We start from the raw sequence: 25175 nt of genomic DNA, 5'->3' as shown, positions 1-25175 counted from the left end.
GTGTACTACCTTACTTTGTGTTATATTTTTAAGTTCTGAGTAGGAATAACTCATGATTAAAGTTTTTGTCTGATTTGAACAAATTACCATGATTGGGCATCAAAAATGTGTCACTACACAAATTAAAATAACAATGGCAACACTGTATTTTAATATTAGCACTGACAACCTTGAAGAGTGCAGAACACTATTCTGTCGTATACCACGAGTGTAAAGTGATCACAGAGCCATTGCTTGTCAGATTTTATGTTCAAAAGTTACCCAACTTAACCCTATTATAATTGTCATCATCATTATTTATCCATTATGATCAGGCCCAGGAGCCTGAACACAAGGCACCTCTTCCAGTATGTTGTTTCCTGTTCTCTGCTGCCAATCATCCTGTACACCAACCTCCTTTATAGTCTACCTCTCCATTTGTTTCTTGTCCTACCTCATGACTTTTTTCTACAGTGAACAAAATCACAGTCTCACACAAGTCGCCAGTGTGTACGTGTGATTAACATGACTTTCCAAAACAAGACATTTGCTTTTCATTGGGTCTACTGTAAAAATTTCAATCCAGCAGACATGCTGTTCTACTGTATCTGCTACTTGTAATGCAAAGAGAATTTTCCTTAAGGTGTTGCCCTCAACATTTAAAAAAAAAAAAAAAAAAGAGCAAACTACCTAAGTATTATTTCTGTAACTTCACATACCACGTTTATACAGTATAAATAATTGTATCAGTTGCCTGAACATCTGAACTTTGAATTTTTTCAATAAACTATACAACCGAAGCAGATGGCAGGCTGCTTAAGAACAATTTCCAACTTGGATTTTTTCATTGTTTTGTCCAGCATGATGTGAAAACTGAACACCAGCAACCATAAATTTATCACAAGAGCTTCATCTAGTTCAGTTAAATTTTGCTTACACACTCACTGGTCATACTGGACTCGAGAGTCCATTACCGCAGCAATGTATTTTCGCCATCTGTCCCTGTCTTGGGCTATTTCCTTCCATTCACCTTCAATATCTATGCTCCTCAAATCAGCCTTCACATTGTCCTCTCATCTATGCCTCAGTCTGCCCACAGGACATTTTCCCCTCTAAGTAGGGCACTAAATGTTGCTTAAAACATGTAAATGATTTAATAGTAAATTTAACAACAACTCATCAAACAGTAAAGGTGATGAGTTGTTATACTTACTTGTAAATTATTTACATTCTGCTTGAACTTTCCATTGCCGTGTTTCCTGAGGACATATCTTTGTATTATTTTGTTTTGATAATTGCACAAAAAGTATTTGTATTCACAGGTATGTTCTGCTTTTCACTTAAAGTATAGCTCTGTATAGAATTTAACACTGATTCATTCTACTTGAATGATTTTATGCTGTGTAATAAAAATAATTGACAGAATACTTTTGGGATGCTATATAATCTTTAATTTTATGACTGACATTTGTGTGATGTGTGTGTAAGGGGTGTGTTTTCAGAATACTCTGCAAAGAAAGCTTTCAGCTGCACATCATGTAATGTGTAACACAAATTCCTGTATTTTGTTATGTGAAAATGTAAAGAATTAGCAGAAAAAGATGAAAACAGACTTCAGATATTGTTGTGATGTACACACAGATAAATGTGATGAGCTCTGAATGAGACACTTTCCACAACTTTATGCCAACATGAGCTACAGCACATTATTGTGGTGCATGAATGTTGAGGTGAAAGGACTTGACATGTTGTGCAGAGAGATCTCTGAGGCATGCTTTTGATCAGTATTCAGGAACTTAAGATAATCTTTCACACCTTATATCATTGTTTGGGTTTGAACCTCTAACAACAGCCATATTTGCACACTAAATTCTTTCACGCCCTACCTATTAACATCCTAGTATTTGGAACACACCTTTCAGGGGGAGAAGGGGAGGGGATGTTGGATCACATCATTTGTAGAGAAATCTGTGATTGTATGTGTGAATGACCCTGTTGTCAGATGGACTTGCAGCATTTCTTGGTGGGTTTTCCTAGTGTGGGTAGCTAGTTGTTAGGACGCCAGCTTTCACTACATTTGTTATGTGCCATAGGATTCTCATGCAGGGTGGTCAGAAACAATCTGAAAAGCTTGTATGGTTGTTGCAGGGTAGATTGTGCTGAGAATTTTTTAATGACTCCAGCTTAATACTACTGCATGTGCATATTACAGCTGCCATTTTAACATGTTTTTCCCGTAAGTTCACTAGTTTCTCTAAGGCTTGCAAGATTGGTAATTGTACTGCTCAGTTAATGGTGGACCCATTCTTTAGTGTGTACTTTAACTGATAGGCAGGTGTCCCATCAATCATTATTACCACTCCTGATCCTGTTAAGTTCTCTGAATGACACCCATCAGTATAAATCTCCATAGGATGTTCCTTGAGTTTGTAATTTTCTTCTAAAGGTACTGTACTTTCTGGATGGAGCCACTGTTTGTAATCTAATGCAGTGTCTATAGACTGGGTGGTGGGTTCAATTTTTGTAATTTTATATTCTTCAGCTATTCCAGAATGAGATTTTCACTCTGCAGCGGACTGTGTGCTGATATGAAACTTCCTGGCAGATTAAAACTGTGTGCCGGGCCGAGACTCAAACTCGGGACCTTTGCCTTTCTTCAGCTATTGCCTGCAGTTTAATAATTATCAGTTTAAGACCTGTCAGAATGCACAATGCTTCAGTAGACATGGTTATGCAAGCATTGGTAGTCTTTATGTTGATCAAGCACTGCATTCTATGAATTTTCATGCAGCTATATTTTCCTTTTAGTGAGTCCATCCAAACAGGAGCTGCATGTACCAATACGCCTTTGTAAATAATTTTCATTGCTGCTGAACGAAGTCCCCAATTGAGCCTTGCTGATTTAGATAAAGAATGAATAAGTTTCATGCATTTTTCAGTCATGTATTGTTTATATCGGTTGAACAGAAATTTAGAATCAATAATTATACCCAAGTATTTTAATCATTCTACTTGTTGCAAAATATTACTGGTTAGAATCATACCAACTGTTGCTTTGTCTGTATGTCTTCCCCTTGTTATTAGCATTACTTTCGATTTTTGCTCATTAAAATGGATTTTGTTGTTTTGGGCCCAAGCTGTGATTTTTTCCATTTCTCTATTGCAGAGCTCCTCAGCAATAATGACAGTATCTGCTTTGATGAACACAGTCTGAAGATGCTATCATTTTTAAGTTTGCTGTGTAATCCAAATTAAGCAGAGAATTATACTGTATATTACAGAAACCTGGGCCATCACAAGATACCTGTGGGCATCCTTTCATCACCTTCTTTTCTAGTTTGATGCTGTTACCAGCACTGCTATTCTATCACTGAAATAATTTTTTACTAGGTTATATAAGTTCTAGGACATTCAGAGTCTAGTAGCACTTTAAGGATGCTGGGCCACCAAGCTGCGTCAAAAGCTCCCTGAGCATCAAGACTGACCATTATTATACAGGGTGAGTCGCTAACTATTGCCACCTAGAATAACTCCGAAAGTATGATAGTAGCTGAAAAGTTTGTGGGACAAATGTTGCATGGGACAATGGGGGCCATAATATGAAGTTGGTTTTTTGTTGCTGTGTGGGGTTGCATTAAAGATATGAAGGTCAGCTTTGTTTTTTTAAATGGGATGCTATAGTTTGGTACTTATTTTCTGATAGTGGCTATCAAGACAAATCCAATGATGTGTAACAGTAAGGTCTTTGAAGGTCAGCGAAGGTAAAAAAAGATGGCATGAACGTCCATTTAGAGAAGGTGTCCAAACTGATGACAAATGGTGTCAATGCAGTGCTGCAGTCTTCTTATCATGGATTGAGTGGTAATCCTTATCACTTTAGCATTTAACGAAGCACATGCCCTGACAGCTCTATCTCGTATATCGTGCAAATAGTAAATATTCGTCGAACATGGCATATCCTTCTAACATCCCATTGACATGTAAACACCATTTGATGGTTCCACAATACAACACTAAGAGGAATGGTAAGACGAGTATCATTTAATCAAGTGAATGTGAATGATGTATTCCTTTGAAGAACAAGTTGATATGCTTCTCATTTTTGGAGAATGCCAAAGAAGTTCAGTGACAATTAGAGACTTATGCACTGAAAGATATCCTCAACGTACTCACTCTACATGTTGTTCATTTAAATAAGTGTATGATAAATTGAGAACAGCTGGATCTTTAACACATTGGAAACCTATCCAGCAAAGGAAAGTTACCAACGAGGAAATGGAAATTGGTACTTTTGCCACTGTGGTTCGAGATCATTGTGTTAGTTGTGTCAACTCGCAAGGGAATCTGGCATTAGCCAGAGCAGTGTTGTTCATGTTCTGCATCACCATAAATATCATCCATACCATATCAGTCTCCACCAAGAATTAACTGGTACAGATTGTTGTTTCGCATTGAATTCTGCCGATGGGCTCAACTTCAGATTCAGAGGGATGACACATTTATTAATTTGATTTTATTTACTGACGAGGCTACATTCATGAACCATGGAAATGTTAATTTGCATAACATGCATTATTGGGCAATTGAAAATCCATGGTGACTGCAGCAAGTTGCACACCAAAAACCATGGTCAGTGAATGTATGGTGTGGGATTCTGGAGGACAGAATTATAGGCCCCTATTTCATTGAAGGAAATCTTAATGGTAGGAAGTACATCACATTCCTGCAAGAAACATTATGTCTGTTATTGGAAGAAATACCTTTAGGAACAAGGAACAGAATATGGTATCAACACGATGGGTGTCCAGCACATTTTTTACTGATGGCTAGAAATGAGTTGCAGAGACAATTCCCAAATCATTGGATTGGACGCGGAGGGGATGTGTCATGTCCGGCTCATTCGCCAGACTTGGCACCTCTGGATTTTTTTTTGTGGGATTCGTAAAAGATATTGTTTATACAGTAATTCCAACTACACCTAACCATATGCGAGAGAGAATTGTCGTAGCATGTGCTTCGATAAATGCTGATGTGATAAGGAATACCACTTAACCCATGATAAGAAGATTGCAGCACTGCATTGACACCTATGGTCATCACTTCGAACACTTTCTGTAAATGCACGTTCATGCCACCTTTGTGACCTTCATTGACCTTCAAAGACCTTACTGTTACACATCACTGGACTCGTCTCAATAGCTGCTATCAGAAAATAAGTACCAAACTATAGCATCTCATTTAAAAAAACAAAGTTGACCTTCATATCTCTGAAGTGACCCCACCTAGCAACAGAAAACCAACGTCTTATAATGGCCCCCATTGTCCCATGCAACTTTTGTCCCACAAACATTTCAGCTCCTATCATACTGTCAGAGTTATTCTAGATGGCAATAGTTAGTGACACACCCCATATACTGTCCTTGTGATATGCTATCCTGTATGAAGTTCATAAGAGCCGACAGTGCATCAACTGTCCCTTTCTTTGGAGTAAGTCCATACTGATTGCTTAGGAGATGCTTAGAGAAGACAATGTGCATAATTCTGTTAATTAACAGCTTTTCCAATACTTTTTCTTCCATATACAGAAGACTACTGAGACGAAATTTGGACACTTCCACGCAGTTTTCTTTGCCAGCTTTGAGAGTGGTTACTATTTTAGCTCTTTTCCATGATCTTGGAAAGCAGCCATTCTTTAGGCAACTGCAGTAAGATAGTTGGGGAAAAATGCTGTACAGTTGATAAAGGATCTTACTAATAACACCATTTTACCAGGAGTCTTGTTTTCAGGCAAGTTCATTATTAATTCCTCTACAGTATTTCTATCTGTGTGAAAGCTACATCATCTACCATTCTGCCGGGTCATAGCATTTGGAATCATATTAGTTTATGGTATTCTGTGTCTTGAATTTGATCATTGTCAGGCACAAAGTATTTTAGCATATAGATGGCAGTTCTGGTTACATCTGTATAACAATAAATTTGTTAGTTTGGATTATGCTTTCAGCACATGCCGTTTGGACACACTCCAATGCTAAAAGTAATAATATTATGGTTGGAACAATTCCCTTCTTCAGCACAAGTCCATAGGCTTTGCTTTGGCAGTAGATAAGAGGTGGCCATAGTTAAATCATTATTGCTCTTTCTGTTACTATTTTCAAAAGTTGGTCTGTGATTCCCCTCATTCACTACGTATAGACCAGAGGAAGCCAAAAATATCCTTTCCTCCGGAGTTTGTTACTGTCTGATGCCACATGCTAGATCTTGCATTGCTATCCATATCAATTACTAAACCAACTCCTTTATTGTAGATCATCATATCATTTTTCTCACGTCATATTTGATGGGTTTTGTGATATCTAAGTACATGCAAGATATGAAAAATCACAAATTTTCTTTTACTATTTCAGCAAATACTGCATCTTTGATGAATAAGTGGCTAATCATTACAGGATCAATATCTTTGTTGGCTATCAGTACTGCTGCCCTTTTCCTTGTCACCTGCAATAAATATCTTGCAGCTTCTAGTGATTCCATCTACATTTTGTTGATAACAATATGGTTGTTGTATGAAAGCAATGTCAGTCTGATATTGCACAATAAGCTGCATTAGGTTAGCTGTTGCAGCTCTGGAGCATTGTAGGTTTATTTGTATGCACTTGATTTTGCTTTTGTAGAGACCAAGTTGTTTGACTTGTATTTGGTTTTACCATTAATGATAATCAATGTTCTGTTTGCATTGTGTACTATTTATTTCGGACGTATCCACGCTACTGCATTGTTCTTGCTCGAACATGGAGGTGACAAACACACATTTGATTTAGTGGCTGTTTCTCTTTTAATCGCACTTAAGAATCACTGTAGGTGATGATGTTCTTTGGTTTTTGCAAGTTGTTTATCAATTAATTGTTGCAAAGGTACAAAATCTGTAGTGTACCGCTTTGGAATCAAAAGTAATATTTTCTGATTTCTTGTTGCTTTTATACAGGCTTTGAATTCTTTTGAAGACATGAGGTAATCTTTATGGATATTTTCTGACGGGGGCTCATTTCTCATTTGATGATACTGATGAATCATATTTGGATTCTGCATCTATCATGTCGTCGTTTTGTTGTGGTGCACCAGATGCAGGTAGTGTTTCAGTAGTAGCTGTTGCACCTGATGCTATGTGAGCTTTAGTATTAGATTCATCAGTCACGCTAAATTCAGATAATTCATTAGTTTCCATAGGAAGGACATTGACAGTTTCTCTTGACAGATTTTTAATCTGGTGTTCATTGGAAGAAATATTGTTCTTACTGATGACTAAACTGTTGAAAGTATTGGAACTATTTCTCATACTTTGCAGTAGAAGAATCAGATGTATGTTGCACTTTTCCAGACTGTGAGGGACGCTGAGGAATTTTTGGAGCTGGTTCTTCTACCAATGGTACAGACTTTTGTGTAGTAGCATTGTGTGCAAGAGCAGGAAATTCGCTTTCACCATTTGGAATAGTCAGTAACTGTGAGAAATCTTCCTTGATATGACCAACACCTTTGCAATGATGACATACAATGTCATCCATGGTAATATACTCATTGAAATGATTTCCTTCATAGGCGATGTGTACAGTGGATGGTACTTTGCTTAAATCGTCTAATACTTATGAGCAGTGCGATAAAATGATTTTGTTTGAGAGTATCCCTGAACCCTGGTTGGAATATCTCTGACATGCCCAAGTACACATCCCCATTTAGACATTTTGTTAACTATTACAGCATTACTAATAAATGGAAATACATTAGAAAAGACAACTTGTGTATTGGCTTTTTTTAAATGCCTTACTGGTGTCATTATCTCTTTAAACACACAAATCACACTCTTACACTAATCTATCTACATTTTCTACAGTTCTTGTAAAAATACAAAAGTTGGCTCTACGTATGTGAGAGCAATGCTAAATATTGATGCCATAAATTGTCTCTTACCGGTTTTACAGTCATCTATTACTGTATTGGGAACATTGTTGATGATGACAGCTTTTCCTGGCGAGGTCATGTAGTTGGTAAACATAGAAACTGCTGTTTTGCTGGAGCAGCTAGCGTTTGTTGAGATGATTCAGTTGTGGAAGCTTCAATAGTGCACCCATTTCCAAGCATGTTCACAGCTTCGGTGTTGACAACTCACTGAAGTGCAGCGCTGTGATCATTTAAAGGAGCTTGCCATACCAATGGAGCTGCCCTATTTAACTCGATTACACAGGAGCTGTATGCTCTGTGCTAAAATGAATTAGATGACAGTGACTTTAGTGCAGTAGACTAGAACACAATCAAGTTTATGAAGTGTAACAGTTGTTTTAAACCAGTATTTGGAAGACTTCTGCAACAGCAGACAGACACTGTGTTTACGTTCATTGCTAGTCAAAGATCCTGCTTTGTAAGTATTATTATAATCCATTTATTGACTAACAATATGAGCCTCTGACTACCAATCCATTCAGTAAAAACTGCACAGCAATAATGTGTTCTACGTCACACTATTTGCAGTTCAAATTTTAGGTGAATCACCCTGTGGTGCGCATGTGTGTCTCTCTCTCTCTCTCTCTCTCTCTCTCTCTCTCTCTCTCTCCCTCTCTCTCCAATAGTATACAAAAACACGTTTATTCAAATGCATTGTTGTGTCAAACTTTCAAAGGAATCAATGAAAAACTTTTGGAAATTTAAGATTTTGTACTAATGAACATTTATATCTATGTAAATAAAATCATAAATGGTAATTTGTTCAAAATCTTTCATCTCTGAAACTTCATCAGTTGTGTTCAAATTATGACATTACATTGCATGTGAATATGTGCTTATTTTTATGTACTAATTGAAGTGACATATAATACATATAGAGGGGAAATGTTGTTGCCAAAAGTCTCTAAAAGTGCCTGACTGATTTATTACTTCAGATTTTTACACAGTACTCTGATGAACATTCAGATGGATATAGGCTATATACTTTTAATATGTGTAATATATAGATATGTGTTTAATATATAAAGGGGAAACATTATTACCAAAAATTTAAAAAAGTTCTTGACCTATTTACTTCAATTTTTACAAATTTCTATAATACATGTATGAACACATGTAGGCTCTCTTTCTCTCTCTCTCTCTCTCTCTCTCTCTCTCTCTCTCTCTCTCTCTCTCTCTCTGTCTCTCAACATTGTTAGCAAACAGCAAAATTATTGTAATTGGTTTATTATAAATAATAATTAACATGGCTCAAAGAGAGGGGGAGAACAGGAAATGAACAGAGGGGTGAGAGCAAATGTACATAGGAAGCAGGGTGATGAGATGGATAGAGAGAGGCTGGAAAGAGAGGGGCATGAGAAAGATGGACACAGAAAGTGGGGAGGAGACAATGGAGAGAGAGGGGGGAGCAGCAGATGGAGAGGGGGAGGAGAAAATGAACAGAGAAAGGGAGAGGAGGTGATGGACAGAGATGGGGGAGTGGGGGAGAGGTGGGGCAAAAGACAATGAAGAGAGAGGCAGGAGGAGAAGATTGACAGAGAGGGGGGGAGGAGGAGATGGACACAGACAGAGGAGAGAAGGAGATTAGGATGTATATCCAATTCCCATACAGGTTAGAAATATGTGCTTTCTCTTTTTTTTCTTTTCCATTTAACTACACTGAGCCACAGTAAGGCTGGGAGCGGGTAGTAATAAAATAGATTTGTGGGGAGTAAATATGCAGACATATGTATTTGGTATTAAATTGTTTTCGTAGGTTGAGGCGAAAGTCAACAAGAAATACAGAATATAGAGATTTCTACTTAAGGAAGCATTAACGATATTGAGTTTCATCTAATTATGGCAGTTTGTAAAGAAGCATGAATGAAATTCAATTTCATATAATTATGGCACTTTTTCTTTCAAATAATAGTGATAATGATTGGTATGCTTAAACTCTATGCATGAAAGAATTGAATTGTATACATTCTGCATTCTTGTTCTAACAATGATTTATTTTTAACTTCCAGGCCCCTTTGGCAATGATACTCACATCAGGTAAGAAACATTTAATCTGTTTACTTTCTTATGCACCCCCACAATTTTGCCCATGTATGCATTCAACACATACATTGCACATATCCCCTTCCCCTCTCACTATGAACACCTCTGTCTTCCTCATCTCTAGGTGCAGGGGATGTGGAGTATTTATTTGTTTGAATCTGTAATTGTTGATGAAATGATGTGAACTTGATTTGAAATGACATGTTGAGAAAATTGTGCTACGTTGGTGGCCATTGTTTTGATTTTGTGGTCGGTATTGTTTCACAGTTGAAAACTGTTCGAAGTGGAAGGATTTCCCTTATGTGATATCGAACATTGGGGTGTCCTGTCACCATGGAATATGTATCCGTGGTCCATTTAATGTATGTACCGCCTGCCTGTCCATCTCCTCCTCCTACTCCCTGTCTGTATATCTCTGTGTCCTCCTGTCTGTGTCCATCTCATCCTCCCTCTCACTATTACCACCTTGTTCTCATCCCTCTCTGTCCACATTCTCCTCCCCCTATCTCTGACCATCCCCTCCTCCCCCTCTCTCTGTTCATCTCTTAATCTCCACTCTATCTGCACATTTCCTCCTCCCCACTCTCTCAGGCCACTTCCCCCATCACTCATTTCTCTGTTCATATTCTCCTCTCACCTTGTCTCTGTCTCTTCTACCCCTTATCTGTCCATCTCCTCCCCCCTCTCTCTGTCCATCTCCTCCTCCTCCTTTCTCTCTGTACATCTAGTCCTCCACCTATCTTTCTGGTGAACCCTTCTCGCCCCTCTCTCTATTCAATTCCTCCTCACTTGCCATCTTCTCTTGCCCACTGTCCCAATCGATCTCCGCCTGTCCTCCTCTCTGTATCCATGTCCCCCACCTCTCCATATTCATCTCCTTCTGCTTGCATCTCCCTATCTGTCTCCTTCTCCTTACTCTCACTATGGATCCCCCTCCTACCCCTCTCTGGCCATCCCCTCTTCTCCCCGTCCCTCCATCTGTTCCTATCCATTTCTCTGCCAACTTCATCATTCCCCTCTCTCATTATTCATCTCCTCCTGCTGACTCTGTGCTCAGCTACATTAATCGACAAACATAGCCCCTGCAAGGCATATTGATACTACCTGCACATCATGTCTGCTGTTCTCTCTCTCTCTCTCTCTCTCTCTCTCTCTCTCTCTCTCTCTTTCCATGTCTGTCTCTGTCTCTTTCTGTCCTCTTCTTCCAGTAGTATTCCCACTAGTCATGTTTGACACACAGATTGCACATATCACTTCCTCCCCCTCCCCCTCTGTCTGTCACCGCCTCACCTACCCCTCTCTATCCACTTCCTCCTAACAACCATCTCTGCCCATCTCCTCCTTCAACCCTTGTCTGTTCATCTCCTCCTTTCCCTCCTCTTCGCCCATTTCCTCCTTCTGCCCCCTATCTCTGTCTATCTCCTTTTCCTACCTCTACCTGTCCACCTCATGTCCCCACATCTATCTATCTCTTCCTCCTGTGCCTCCCTTTTTCCATTTTCTCCACTCCCTCTATCTGACCATATCTTCCTGCCCCTCCCTTTGAGCACATTATACATCAGGTGCTGCAAAAGACATTTTTGCTTGTACCTCCATTTGTTGTGAAGCTAGGAAGTTATAAACCCCACAGTACTGATATCCAAGAGACCTGCTATTTCTGTGCCAAATTTGATTCAAATTGATCCAAGGGCTTGGGAGAAGATCCAGCACATACACACTTACACTCTTCTTTATGCTTATAACAGACTAGCTTTTTCTCTGCAGCTTCATCTGTGTACTTGTTTGACATGTATATTGCACAAATCTCCTCCTCCCCCCTATTTTGGTCCAACTATTCTTCCCCCTTCTCTCTCCTTCCTTCTTGTCCTCCACCTCTCCCTGTTCACTTCCTCCTCCCCCCTCTGTCTCCTTGTCCATCCTCTCCTCTCCCCCCCTCTCTCTGTGTCCATCTGCTCCTGTCACATTGGCTCTGCCCATCTTCTCCTGCCCTCCTCTGCAATTCATCTCCTCCTGCTCCCTCTTCTTATCCATCTCCTCCTCCCCCTCTCCCAATGCAGCTCATCCTCCACCTCTCTCTGTGGCTCTGTGCTTCCCCTTTCTCTATCAGTCTTCTCTTCCCCTGTCACCCTATACATCCACTTATACCCTCTCTCTCTGGCCATCCCCTCCTCTAGTCATCTCAGCCTTCCCCCAGCCTTGCCCATCTGTACCTGTAGACCCAGCCTAACAATTTGATGGAGCAGGCTGGCAATACTCCCACAATATGTCTATGAGACAAGGTTTCCTACACGTGCGGGGCTTAAAATTTTTTTACACAGACACATAGCCTGCCCTGCAAAGATTGTTGATAAGGTAGGCCAAGACTACTCCAATACAACATGCACTTCATGTGCAGAGCACTGTTTTTCTGGGACTGCAAAATATATCCACCATTATTGGAGATAGGAGGTTATAAATTCCACAGTGCTGGTAGTCATGAAACTTGCTGTAAGTGTGCCAGATTTGGCTGAAATCAATTCAGGGTTTTAGGAAAAGGCACAGGACATAAATAGATACATAATATCCTTTCTCTCATGGCATTATCTGCATACATGTTTAACACATATATTGCACACATCTCTTCTTCCCCCCTCTGTGTCTACCTCTTCCTCCCCACTCGTGTCCACCCATCTACTTCTCCCCCTTCACTCTTTCCCTCTCCTCCTCTGCCTCCATCTCTCTCTCCATCCATTAACCCCTCCCTTTCTCCTTCTCCATCTCCTCCTGACTCATATCCCTATGTCCATCAACTTTGCCAATACATGAAGTACGATGTCTGTGTACCAAATTTGGTTGAAATCAACCCAGGGGCTTGGGAGGAGGAATCCTGGAGATACATACATACATACATATTTACTCATATATGGAGGGCTTATTTCAATAGTGGTACAAGACCATTACCTCCACTTTTCTGCCTATAATGCTCCTGAAATTAATGATCCAAACAAACAGAAAAAAAAGTTCATCTCTAGCAAGAAGCCATATGCTTGAATATTTCTGGTATCTCAACTGCAGATTTTTCAGTGCTCATTTAACTTTAGGACTCTGTATCTCAAAATGAACAAAAATGGACTTATACCACTATTGAAATAAGCCCTTCATATATATTAAACAGCATGTATGTATGTCTGGGATCTCCTTCCAAATACTTGGATTGATTTCAACCAAATCTGGCACACAAACAGCAAACTTCACAAGTATCAGTGCTCTGGGGTTTACAAACTCCTAGCTCCAATAAGAGCAGAAATACAAACAAGAAGGTGTTTTTTCTGCACCTGTTGTATATCTGCTCTGCACAAATGTTGTGTTGTGTGGAATAGTATCAGCCCATCTTAATGATTTGCTTTGCAGAGCAACCTACACACAAGGGCCAGGAAGTGATTTTTACAGCCTCTACCATGTAGGCTGCCCTGCTCAAAAGGCATATTGTGAGAATAGTATCAGCTTGATTTACAGGAGTTACACGTGTAGATAGGTACAGCTGAGCAGAAAGAGACGACTTGTAGAAGATGAATAGTGAAAGAGGTGGGAGCATGTTGTGGACAGAGAGAGTGTGAAGCAGGATAAGAGGGACAGAGAGTGGGGAAGAAGGATATGGGCAGATGGATAGGGGAGGAAGATATGATCAGAAAGAGGGTGTGGAGAAGATAAATGAAGAATGGGAGAGGAGGAGATAGATGGACGTGGGACATGGGAGCATAAGGCAGACAGAGAGCTGGAGGAAGGAAGAATTGTATGCATGGGGGGAAAAGGCTAGTTATAATACAATGTAACATGTACGTGTGTATGTCTAGGATCTCCTCCTAAACTCCTGGATAGATTTCAACCAGCTTTGGCACACGAACAATAAACTCTGTGAGTATCAGCACTGCAGAGTTTAGCTCCAATAGGAGTGGGGATACAGCAGAAACGTGTTTTTTCAGCCCCTGCTGTTCGGGCTCCCCTGCATGACAAGCATGTTGTGTTGGAATAATACTGGCCTCCTTTATCAACCTGTTTTTCAGGGACTCCACATTCAGATGGGCATGGATGGGGGAAGGTTGTGATAAATAGATGAGGAGATGGACAGAGACAGAGAGGGGAGGAGATAGATAGCAGTGGCGTAGCGTGAGGGGAGACTTTGAGACTTAGTCTCCCCTGTATTCGTGCTTAAAAAAGATGCAATAGTAATTCATAACAAAAATATAAACAACTTTCTACTGAGAGCACTAAATGTGCAAAGACACCAGATTTGTAGCCCGTGCCGCTGCACCCTGAGTATTGGTGTATCTACCTGCTTGAGACTTGACTGCTCTGTCTCTGTCTCCCTTCCCTTACCTGGCTGTGTGTGCCTGCACCCTCTCCACTTCCCCTCTTCCACGAAGGCCAGTGTGCTGCACTTGCTAGCAGGTATCGAGACTAGTCTCTGCTGTTTCTATGCTGGCTTTTAACGTGGAAGTGACGTCACGTGGTTTGTGTTCATAATCATTATTGTGTGATTTTAGTGCATATTTTCGTTGTGTCGCCAACATGAGTGAGCCAGCAACTACACACCTTATATAATTTTTATTAAAAACGCCTTTTTCTACATTAAAATACAAAAAAAGTGAGAATTGAAGGACAAACAACCTACTCCTATACTCAGTGTAGTTTTAAGTGAAGCCAAACAAAAACGCACTTTTCAGACAGCCTGGTATAATAAGTATGCTTGGCTGACTGCGAATGAAGTCAATAACATATTATTTTGTTATATATGTCTTCTGTTTGGTGGTGAAAAGGAATGATGCAATGAGGGCATTTGTACAATAAATAACTTTGACAGGAAAGCACAAATTCATCAGATATCAAAATGTCACCTGCAGAACAAAGAATCATTTCAGTTATAGGGCAAAGTAGAATTGAGCACGCCCTTTCTGAAGCCGCTCGCCTTCAATAAAATACAACAAACAAGTTGCATCCAGCAGGAAAGTATTGGCTCATCTTATTCAGGCAATTGTATTTATTTCTAAAGAAGAACTAGCCTTTCGCGGCCATCAAGAAGATGAATCGTCCAGCAACAAAGGTAACTATCTCGAATTGTTGGATTTACTAGCTCAAGAAGAGCAGTTAATCCGAGACCATCTGTCATCCTCTTCAACCTTTAAAGGAATTTTTCCAGATATACAGAATGACGTAATAGAAATGATAACTCTGGCAGTTAATGAGAAAATAAAATCTCAAATTCAAAACTGCAATTTCATTTCGATTCAGGCTGATGAAACATTAGACGTGTCATGCAAGAGTCAAATGAGTATAATATTCAGGTACTGTATTGCAGACAAAATTGAGGAAAGATTCGTTGGATTTTATGATGTTTCTGTAGATAAAACTGCTGAAGGTTTGTCAAACAATATAAGGTTTGTCAAACAATATTCATGCAGTATTGAAAGAATGGAATGTGGTAGGAAAAGTGGTTAGTCAAACATATGATAGTGATTTTCAGTAATGGGGGCAGAGAAAGAGGACTACAACAATTGGTGAAGCAGTTCTGTCCCTATGCGCTGTTTATTCATTGTTACGCACACCAACTGAATTTGGTACTGTTACATTCCTCCAAAATCATACGACAAGTACGCATGTTTGTAAGTGATCTTACTGCATTCCATTTGGTTTTCAGCAAATCATCAAAAGGAACTGTATTGCTAACTGAGAAAGGATTTAAACTGCCACATGCGAGCAACACTCGCTGGAATTTCCGTTCCAGGGCATTTTCAACATCTAGTCATTTCTCAGTCATATATAGTGTTTTTAATTATATATTTGATGATACAGACTCTCAGTGGGACCCAGAATCATTGAGCTGTGCTGTGGGAATGAAACGACGGATGGATGATCCTACATTTGTCTACTTGCTTTGCTTCTACCGAGTGTGCTTTGTTTATATTGATCATCTCTTTAATGTTATTCAGTCAAAATCTGTCAGTATAACGGCTTGCCAAGACGAAATAAGAATTGTTTTGAGAAACTTATGACAATTAAGAACAGAAACATTCATTGATGAATGCATTAAATGCAACTTGTGTTTGAATGGTAACTTATCATTCTGTGACAGTCAAAAGACATCTCTCAGGACACTAACTTACGAGATACTGGATTTGCAAATTGTTCAGATGGAAAGAAGGTTTCAAGACATTCCCCAAATTCAGTTTGTTGAACTTTTGAATGAAAAGTGTTTCCCGAACTATCAAAAAGAATTCCCAAAGTTGAAACTGCTTCAATTATTAGAACAGTACCCTTTTTCAAACAAGAACAACTTGAACATGAACTGTGGAACATATAAACTGATGAGAAAAAACACTATTTCCAAGAATCCTCTTAAAGTACTTTGTCAACAATGATTTAGACTCTGTTTATGAAGTAACAACAAAGTTCCTGCATTTGGTTTTGACCCTAACCACAACAGCAGCAAGCAGTGAATGAAGCATGAGTACTCTTAAATGAGTGAAGAGTTATTTAAGGAATTCAATGTCCAACATCCGGCTGTCGTGTTTGAGCACGTTAGCAATAGAAAAGACACTATTTGGAGAGCTATCCAGTGATTAGATCTTTGTAGACTGAGTTATAGACTTATTCGTGGAAAGAAAAGACAGGCGCATTGCACCTGTGTACAAGAAAATATATAAGTGCTTCTTCTCTTGCTCCTGGAATTCTAAAAATTTGTCATCATTTCTTGAACAAGTTATTATTATTATTATTATTATTATTATTATTATTAGCGGCGGTGGTAGTGGTGGTAGTAGTAGTTGTTGTTATTGTTTTATTTGATGCATTTTGTTTCATTTGTTTAAATTGTTGTTTATTGCACCATTTTGTCTCCCTATAATCACTGCAGAGCCTCCCCAACCTTTTCAACCATGCTGCGCCACTGATAGATAGACAGAGGGTGGGGTAGGAGGAGATGGGCAGAGAGGGGAGGAAGAGAAGGATGAGAGATGGGGGGAAGATGACACGGATAGATATATGGGGAGGAGGAGGTGGAAAGAGAGAGAGGGTGAAGGACTACATGGATAGAGTGGGAGAGGAGAAGATGGACAGAGAGAGGGGAGGAGGAGTTAGACATAGCATAGGGATGGATGAGATGTGCAGAGAGAGGAGGGTGAAGGAGATCTATGGAGGAATGGGGAAGAAGGAGATGTACAGAGAGAGTGGGGAGGAGAGGATGTGGAGAGAGGGATGGAGGAGGAGATGACTAGGCTACGGTTTTCCAGTTGCCTAGGGTGCAATTGATATGGTCGTGAGCCCAGGAGAAGTATTGCAGGCGACGTCGTGCTGTTAGCAAAGGCACTCGCATCAGTTGTCTGCTGCCATAGCCCATTAATACCACATTTTGCCACACTATCCTAACAGATACATTCACTGTACATCCTACATTGATTTCTGTAGTTATTTCATGCAGTGTTGCTTGTCTGTTAGCACTGACAACTACGCAAAAACTGTTGCTCCTGGTCTTTAAGTGAAGGTCATTGGCCACTGTGTTGTTTATATTGAGAGGTAGTGCCTGAAGTTTGGTATTCTTCACACACTCTTGACACTGTGGATCTTAGAACATTGAAATATCTAATGATTTCCAAAATGGAATGTTCCATGCAGCTAGCTCCAACTACCATTCCGCATTCAAAGTCTCTTACTTCCAGTCGTACTACCATAACCATGTTGGAAACCTTTTCACATGATTCACCTGACTACAAGTGACAGCTCCACCAATGCACTGCCTTTTTATACATGGTGCACTCAATACTACTGCCATCTTTGTATGTGCATATCACTGTTCCAATTACTTTTTGTCACCTCAGTGTATGTGCCATACACACACGTGCTTGAAGCCATGGGTAACAGGTTAGGTGTAGATAAACCATGCATTCATCAGTTCATTACTTCTGTACTCGGAAGAAGTAATCAGTTTACAAAGTAGGAAGAAGTAATCCACTTACAGAGGAGATTGCTTACAAAACACGCAAGTAATCCATCTTAGAATACTGCTTTAGTGTGTGAAATTCATGCCAAATAGGACAAATTGGAGGTATTGAACATTTACACATAATGACAACTTAAATGGTCCTAGGTTTAATGATAGTATCATCAAAAGGATAGATTGCTACTCAGAATATAATGAAGATGTATGGTTGTGTGTGTGTGTGTTTTCTGCTTTAGAAGAAGGCCTTTTGGCTGAAGGCTCACTTGTTTAGCAGTCTCTCTGTTGTGCCTGTCTGTGACTCGGCATCTCCACTATATGCTGAGTAACAACATATCCTTTTCATAATATTGTGATTATTCCCTCCTGGATTTTCCATGGTCCTAGGTTTGATTAGTTTATTTGACTCATGGGGGAACCATTACAGAAATGTGGAAAAATGTGAATAAGCAGACACCTGAGGCTAGTTACAAACTCTCTCCTTGAAGCCTAATGAGAAATTTTCGAGAACCAGTACTGAGTGAAGCATCTAGGACTGTATTAAATCCCCTACATAATGCTCCTGAAAGGACCACAGGTAAAAGATTAGACTATTTACAGCATGCACAGAGACAGGTCCTCACATGTCCACACCAAGTGAAAGAGGAAGGAACACTAATACATGGTACATGGGAAGTACATTCTGCCATGCACTCAACAATTTTTTGTGGAGTAATGATGCAGATGTAGACCTTAAAGGTTTGCACGATGTGCCTCTCTGCCTCAATTAATTATAAAATAGATGTTAAATTTTTTCACTAACAAAGGTGGCACTTCAGAAATTAAATTCATAGTTGAATTCTATTTATTTTCTGTCACACACCTGACAATGGGCTTGCTGTTCTTATTGTTTATTACTTTTCTTAAAACCAGCTAAGTAACCTACCTAGATTCCACAAAGTGTTATCTTTTTTATGATCAATCAAGTGAGTACAGTATCAGAGAGTCACAGTTGACATCAGTCAACTCATACATATTCTAGCCTGTAATAATTTGTGAGGATATGGAGTGGAATGATGTCATAAGTTCAGTCATGGATAAAGACTATGGTTCATTGGTAGGCAGACAGTCTACATAGAAGACTGCTTACATCTACACTCTATGAGCCACCTTATGACGTGTGGTGGAGAGCATTTCTGGTATCGCTATTAATCACCCCATTCCCATTCTATTCACGAATGGTGCATGGAAAAATGATTGTTGGTAAGCATCCATATGAGCTCCTATTTGTCTGATCTTCTCATTGTGATCATTTTGTAGCACATGTGTGGATGGAAGTAATATGTTTCCCAACTGTTTCCAGGCTGCAATCTCTCAAAATTTCAGTAGTAAACTTATTCCTGATGCACAACACCTCTGTTGTAGTGTGCGTCACTGGAGTTTGTTGATTATCCTTGTAACACTGTCACATTCACTAAAAAATCTTTTAATGAAAATGTGCCATTATTTGTTGGATATTATTTATCTCTTCTGTTAATGCAAATCACGAATGGCCCAAACTGATGAGTAATCCTCAAGTATTAGTTGAACAAGCATTTTGTAAACCATTTCTTTTGTGGATAAATTACATTTCCTTAAGATTTTTCCATTAAAATTCAACTAAGCATCTACTTTACCTACAATTTTTTTATGTGGGCATTCCAATTTAGGTTTGTCTGGATGATTACTCCTAAATATTTTACAGTAGTTACTCTCCAGTGATTTATCATAAATAGTGTAATCAAACAGCAGTGGATTTATTTGCTTGTTTATGCACCTTACACTACATTTATTTACATTCAATGTCAAATGACACTCCATGCTCCATTCATCCATCCTCTACAGGTCATTCTCCAATCTGCTACAGTCATCTGAGATTTTGTATAGACAGTTGTATTGTGCACAAACAGCTTCATGGAGCTTCCAATGTTAGCCACTAGATCATTTATATATATTATAAACAGTAATGATTCTGTCATAGTACCTTGAAGTAGTCTTGAAATTACCTTTATGTCCATCCATTTTGTTCCAGTAAGAGCAATATGTTGAATTCTATTCTGAAGGAAGTTCTGACTCTAATGACACATCTGTTCAATAAATGGTAAGCTTGTATTTTGCAGACTAAATGACACTGTGGAACTGTATGAAATGCCTTTCCAAAACCAAAGAAGACAGTATCAACCTGGTCCCATGGTCCACAGTGGTCTGGATCTCATGAATGAAGAGAATGAGCTGAGTTCTGCAAGATATCTGTTTCTGAAATTCCTATTGATTTTTATAGAGGAGATTTTCATTCTTCAATAATGCCATAATATGTGTATGGTGAACATGTTCCGTAATTCTACAAGCAGATTGATGTCAGTGATGCAGGCCTATAACTGTGTGCATCTGTTCTTCAGATCTTCTTGAAAACAGAAATTATCTGCACTTTTTCCCATCTGATAGGTACCCTTTCTTGCTCCAGCAATCTATAGTAAACTAAAGCTGAAATGTTTTCAAGTCTTTTCTCATAATCTCTGTAGACTCTCACAGGAATCTCATTTGGTCCACATGCCATGCTGCCTTGGCATTTATGGACCAATTAAAAGGAGGAACTGTATTGTGTTATCCACAGTGAAACAATTCAGTGTTTTGCCTTCTCTCTGTCATCCTCCAGTTCAGTGTCATTATGACTGATTATATGTTTTTGATTTGTTTACTGCCTTTGGCAAAATTTTACCTTCAAATTTATTGAACACTTCTTCTGTTGCTCTCATTATACTCATTTAGGATTCATTCATCTTTTGTTTGTCAACTGGTATTTGATTTCACTTATATCTGTGAACTTTAGCAGCTATGTATTGAACCATAATGAATCTTCCCATCCTTCAGAAGCTTGCTTGGAGAATACTGGCCTAAGGCATTGAATAATGATTTTGAATTTTGTCTATTTGTGCTCCACATCTTCGTCCCAGCTCTGAATATTTGATGTTGAATAGTCTGAAGGAAGGAAGGAAAATTACAATTTAATTTCCGATCGATAGCACAGTCATTACAGATGGAGCATAAGCTCAGATTATGAAAGGATGTGGAAGGAAACTGGCGATGTCCTTTTCAAAGGCATTCTGGCATTTGCCTGGAGCGATTTAGGGAAATCATGGAAGACCAAATTCTGGATGGATTCCTTGTAACACTTTTAGTTACTGGTGTTATCAGAGCCTTATGAAAGCTGATGACCTCCTCTGTTACCCGATTCTGAAAGTGTGGTTGTTTGTTGTTATTAGGTATAAGACAGCAACAAATATGCTGCCAGCATTGGCATCTAACCCATATATGTGATATACATCCCAATCTAAATTTAGAATTTTCCTGCTGTTCACTTCACATTTCAGCAAACTTTCTGTTCCTAATACTATGCAGGCAATATTACCTTTAACAAGCAATACTGATTCTGGGATCTTATCATAGGTGTTCCTGTAGTTTACTAATGTCACATTAACGTTTTCTCTTTTCTGTTTCCGAGGAAGAGAGTTGTCTAAAACTAAGTGGCTGAATTATCTTTTGATTTCAGCAGACAATATATCATTGACTCCAAAGCTGGACTCCTCTAACCTAAAAAAACCACCAAGTGTGTGGCATGGTACTCTGCTAACCTGATAGCAGCTCCTTTTTCCAGTGTGCCATAGCCCTATTGAGGGGGTCCAACAAATCTCCACCAGATTTAAGAGGTCAAGAAATTTGCATCTGAGATCGTTACAGAATCCTCTGACACTCTAGAGATTTTGACTTTTCACTGGCTCCAAACCAGAGGGCCACAATAAATTCTGAGTGTGATGCCGCAAATAGTGAGCTTCTTACAAAACCAACTTGTGCAACTTGTCATATAGTGTGGGAAGAAAAACTAATTAAATGTTTCTGTGCATGCTGCAATAGGAGTAGTCCAGCAGTGTTCCAACTTTGAATACATAACTGATTGAGGTTGACCTGACAAGACTAGCTGCAGATGAATAACTCATGGCACCTATTAGAATATAACTGTTGCTTAGTGTTGGCTTACAGTTAATGTTCAGAACTGAGTTGTCAGTGATGACTGTGAGAACATTTTCATGAAGAGTGGTAACTGCTGAGTGTGAGAACTGTCTAAAATACCTATTAAAATACTCATTAAGGAAATGCTTTATGAATTTTTAGAATATTAACTAATTAGGTATTTGATAAAATACAGGAATTGTAGGCATTATTTACATTCATTTAGACATGAAGTTACTTTGTGTAACTATTGTTTAGTCATTCTTTAAATGGATGTAATATGGGATTCTGATGAATAATCAGATTATTAGGCATACAGATTTTCTCCACATTTCTCATATTTGAAATGTTTCATTGCATAAGATTTTTTTCCAGTAATAGTACACAATTATAGTTACAGAACAATCAGATATATAAAATGGTAACATTGAATTTTCGGTGAAAATAACATTCGTTAGTCACAAAGTTTTCTCAACCATGAAATTTGCAGAGATACAAAATTTTATTTACACAAAATGGAGAAAAGGACTTCAATATGAGGAATATAAGTCATGAATCAGACACTTATTACCGGGGTTAAAATTGTGAGTGCATGTGTTCACATAAATCTTACATGTTAAAATATTTCCATATGCAAAATGTTTTTATGTAGTAGGCCTATATTTGTACTCTGATCATCAACCAAATTTAAGTTATGCTTTAGACAATAAGAATAAAAAATACACGCTGTACAAGATTTTTGACATTTTATTCAAGTACTATGTACAGCATAGATAAGAAAAAAATAATATTTATATTAGTATCGATAGCAGACTAAAGGGGACTATTCCACTTTGCTATGTTTCAAGTAGTCAGGGTGATTTCCAGCTGCTTATGCATACCAACTACCCGAGAACAGTATTCACATTGGGGCTGGTGCAGTTATATGATAGAATAAATACAGTAATTTTTGTGCAAGTTATAAGGCAAGATCTCCACCTCTTTTCCATTTTAATGGTTTGCATGTCAGTGTCACATTCATTTTGTAAAAATAGATTTCCCATTTGCTTTGCGAGTCACGAAGTGGACACCATCCTCTACCTTCCCTTCACAGAGAAGTTTGAGATGTTAACTGGGAACTCCTAAACAATAAAAAATATGAATACTTGAACAATGTCAACCATATATATAGAGGGAAACATTCCATGTGGGAAAAATATATCTAAAAACAAAGATGATGAGACTTACCAAACAAAAGCACTGCCTGTGTTGTGTCTGTGTATGTGCGGATGGATATGTGTGTGTGTGTGCGAGTGTATACCCGTCCTTTTTTCCCCATAAGGTAAGTCTTTCTGTTCCCAGGATTGGAATGACTCCTTACCCTCTCCCTCAAAACCCACATCCTTTCGTCTTTCCCTCTCCTTCCCTGTTTCCTGACGAAGCAACCGTTGGTTGCGAAAGCTAGAATTTTGTGTGTATGTTTGTATGTGTGTCTATCGACCTGCCAGCGCTTTTGTTTGGTAAGTCTCATCATCTTTGTTTTTAGATATATATATTTTTTTCAGTAATAGTGTGCAGAGATTGTCCAGTATGAGGATAAAGGTAGTGAATCTGATACTCTGCCTTAATTGGACGTTTTGGGAACTTGATGTTTAGCTACCATGGAAGGTGAATGTAAGAACCTCCTGGAAGAAGTTATTATATAGAGAAAAATGATTTTTATAGCAAAAAACCCAATCCTTTCATTCAGATCTTATTGTTATTTCACATTAATTTTCCTATGATGAATAATATGAGTGAAAATGATAAAATTGTTGTTATACATAGTCGATAAAGTATTTTTAATCATGATTTGAATAGGCTTAAATACAAATATACATAGGGAACTAAGTCAAAGATAATATTCATAAAATAATCTATAACATGTTTATGTTCAATACAAAACTGAGAATTGCAAACTACTGAAAGGCACATAATAAAGTCCTATGCAAAATCTTAAAATGCTATGGAAGCGCACCTGTAATATGAGAAATTTAATGTAGAATGTCACTTCCTTACAGATTAAAACTGTGTACCAGATGCACAGTCGAACCTGGTATTTTGACTTTTGTTATCCATCATCTTACCAACTGACCTATCCAAGACACATCCAAGGCCTAAGTCTCGCAATTTCAGTTCTGTCAGTAATCGTCTCGTACTTACCAAATTTCACAGAAGCTCTCCTGAATACCTAGCTGGACTTGCACACTTGGAAGAAAAGATATTCCTGAGATTAAGCTTAGCCACAGGCTAGAGGTTGTTTTCTGAATGAATATTTCAGCTTGCAGTGGAGTTTGAACTGCTTTGAAACATTCTAACAAATTAATACAAGGGAAGGTTCCGGGTCTGAGTCCCACTTCAACATACAGTTTTAACAGTCACAGAGTGTGAGGTTAATTATGTTAAGATATAATGTTTAACTGTAAACATCAAAGATTTCATGATCATCAGGTTGGGGAGAAAAAGATGAATGGTAAAAGTTGTGTTAAGATGGAAAAGAATTAAGCACATCTCATTTATATATCAAATTGTTCACAGCTGATTATTTCTTTCCACTTACTTTCTCTTTAGTGTGAGAAAAGGAGGAAGTAATAAGTTCACATGAAAGAATTTCTAATTCTCCTATTTGTCATTAGCTTAATTATATTGTAGTAGACTTTTCATATTCCCTATAATGACCAATTCTGATTTATGTCACTGATATTTTGTATACAGCTTGCCTCATGACATTATATGCATAGGTGGTATAGTAATATAAAATAACTATTGCTTGTCTGCAGTATTTTGTAGTTCTTACTTACAGTGATACATAATTTTAGAATTGATGCATATTTGTTTGCAGTTTGTTGATAATGTATATAGAAGTATCCTTTTTAATACATATTATTGATTGTCATAATTAGTGGCAGGAATAACTGGAGTGGCTATGGTTGTCCTGCTTTGCATCCTTGCGGTGATGTCAGTGGGATATGTTCGCAAGAGACACTACAATGCCTTCTGGTTCACACATCATCTTTTCCTGCCTTTTTTGCTCCTGCTGTTGTGTCACCCTCTCAGGTAGGTATGTATCAAACTCTAAATTCAGGTTTTTGCCTTCTACTGATAGCACAATAACAAAAGAGTAAGAGTCTCTTCAAAGGAGTCA

At 38.5% G+C, this 25175-nt stretch overlaps 1 protein-coding gene across 3 annotated transcripts in view; it reads left to right on the top strand.

Annotated features, from left to right (window-relative positions):
• The window catches only part of LOC126419002 (NADPH oxidase 4-like), a 203503-nt gene that overhangs the window by 99234 nt on the left and 79094 nt on the right, over positions 1 to 25175 (top strand). For all 3 annotated transcript variants that reach the window (XM_050086052.1, XM_050086053.1, XM_050086054.1), the window contains exons 5-6: positions 9984 to 10011; positions 24934 to 25087. In XM_050086052.1, coding sequence (XP_049942009.1) covers positions 9984 to 10011; positions 24934 to 25087 — 182 coding nt within the window. The remainder of the gene's footprint in view (positions 1 to 9983; positions 10012 to 24933; positions 25088 to 25175) is intronic.

This window comes from Schistocerca serialis, chromosome 9 (assembly GCF_023864345.2).
Source record: "Schistocerca serialis cubense isolate TAMUIC-IGC-003099 chromosome 9, iqSchSeri2.2, whole genome shotgun sequence".
NCBI classification, from domain to species: domain Eukaryota; kingdom Metazoa; phylum Arthropoda; class Insecta; order Orthoptera; family Acrididae; genus Schistocerca; species Schistocerca serialis.
This window is presented reverse-complemented; position numbering and strand designations above follow the sequence as displayed.